Raw genomic sequence first — 2112 nt, forward strand, 5'->3', positions numbered from 1 at the left:
GCTTGCTGACCAGGCGAAACCAGACTGCGCGGTGTTGCGTGTCGCGGAAGAGGCGGCGGCAGCGCGCGTGCAGGAGCTGGTGGACGAAGACGCAAGCGCCGAGGAGGAGGCGGCGCAGGCGCGTGCGGCGGTGCTGAAGCGGTACCCCATGTGCGCACGCGACGTGACGGAGGCGGTGGGCAAGGACGCCATGTTCGCGTCACTGGCTGCGCGCCACGCGGGTCTGCTGTCAGACCCTGCAGCCAACAGAGAACCGCTGGCTGACGTGGAAGATCTCATGCGCCAGCGCGGTGTGGAAGTGGAGACCGGGCGCCGGCAGCAACGCCGACGCCGCCCTGCCAACCCTCCACGCCTGCTGGACATGAATGACGTGGCGCTGGAGAGCGGCGAGCTGGACGACTACCACAGCCGCCGCCACCGCCATCGCCGCGTCCGCATCCTGGACGTGCAGGAGGTACCGACTGACATTGCCGGCGAGGTGCACGAGCAGCAGGACGAGGCGAAGCTGCCGCCCAGGTCACGCCACGCTGCAGCGCTGCGCCACAGCGACCCGTACTACCAAGAGCTGGTGGCGCTGCGCGCCTCGCTGGTGAGGGAGGACGAGGCCGTCAACGCTGACAGCATTCGGTGTGTGGAAGAGCAGATGAAGGACCGCGTGGCGCAGCTGAACAGCGACGCGGCGCGAGCGCGTGCGGCGGAGATGCGCGCGGAGGCGGCGCTGGAGGCACGCTACCCGTTCCTCGGCCCCACCATGGCGGGCGAGATGCTCGCGGCGGCACGCGTGGAGGACGACGCCGTGTTCGTGGGTCTGGCGACCGAGCACGCGTCGCTCAAGGCGACGCCGACGACGCCGCGGCAGGTGCTGGCATGTGTGGAGCAGGGGATGCGTGCGCGCGCGAGCGAGCTGGTGGCGGAGCAGGCGCGCGACGAGGAGGCGCTGCGCGAGAGGCTGCCGTTTGTGGGGGCGCTGCCTGGGGGCGTTACGCTGCGCGAGCTGGACATGGCCAACGACCCGGACGTGAAGCCGTTGCTGGCGCAGCTGGAGGAGCTGGTCAAGGACCACCCGGCGGCGGCGAAGGGGCCGGAGGCGTGGCGACTGAAGAAGGCGATCGGCGAGCTGGCGCGCCGTGCTGCGGAGGACGAGGCCGAGCGCACGCGCCATGGCCTCGTGGACGCGGAGGGGGTGCACGAGCGCTTCCCGTTTCTGCCGGAGGAGCCGGTGCCGGGTGTGTCGCTAGCGGAGGCGGGCGTGATGGACGACCCCGAGTTCCGCACGCTGGCGAACGCGCTGGTGGGCCTGCGCAGGGATGCGTCTGCTGAGGAGACTGCTAAAGTCGTTTATCAGCACAGCGTGGCCGAGGTGGCAATGCGTCTGGCTAGCGCGAAGCTGCGCGCGACGGAGGAGGCGCAGGCGCACTACCCGTTCCTGTCGAAGCGCGTCGCGGGCGTGCCGCTGAGCGAGCTGCCGCTGGCGCAGGACGAGCTGTTCCAGGCGCTGGTGGCGCAGCGCGCGCCGCTCGTGGGGAGTCCGCGCACAAACGCGGCACGGCTGCACGCGGTGGAGGCACGCGCCCAGGACCGTGCGCGCGAGCTCGCGGATGCCAAGAGCAAGCTGGACGGCCTGCGCAATGCTGCAGATGACGAGGTGCGGGCGCGCAACCCGTTCCTGCCGCACAGCGACGTGCGCGGCGTGCCGCTGCGCGAGCTGGGCCTGTCGCGGGACCCCGAGTACGCGCGGCTGATGGACCGCCGCCTGAAGCTGAAGGAGCGGCCGGTGGAGAATGCGGCGGAGCTGACTGCGGTGGAGGCGCGCCTGAAGGAGCGCGCTACGGAGGTGGCGGAGGCAAAGCTCGTGGCGGAGACGGAGCTGCGAGCCAAGTACCCGACTGTGGCGACGGCACCCGGGGCGGCGATGCTGTCGTCGTTGGAGCTGACGCTGGACCCGCGGCTGGCGCAGCTCGAGCAGCAGTGCGTGGCGCTTGCTGACCAGGCGAAACCAGACTGCGCGGTGTTGCGTGTCGCGGAAGAGGCGGCGGCAGCGCGCGTGCAGGAGCTGGTGGATGAAGATGCAAGCGCCGAGGAGGAGGCGGCGCAGGCGCGTGCGGCGGTGCT

General features: G+C 71.3%; 1 protein-coding gene across 1 annotated transcript; it reads left to right on the forward strand.

The window, feature by feature from the left end:
- Position 1: 1 nt before the first annotated feature.
- Positions 2-2110, forward strand: LmxM_15_0440c_1 (uncharacterized protein; the record flags this gene model as incomplete). Its single annotated transcript, XM_003886529.1, has 1 exon — positions 2-2110. A coding segment is annotated over one exon (2109 nt), but the record flags the coding sequence as incomplete, so codon positions are not given.
- Between the last annotated feature and the right edge of the window lie 2 nt (positions 2111-2112).

This window comes from Leishmania mexicana, contig 26 (assembly GCF_000234665.1).
Source record: "Leishmania mexicana MHOM/GT/2001/U1103 WGS CADB00000000 data, contig 26, whole genome shotgun sequence".
NCBI classification, from domain to species: Eukaryota; Euglenozoa; class Kinetoplastea; order Trypanosomatida; family Trypanosomatidae; genus Leishmania; species Leishmania mexicana.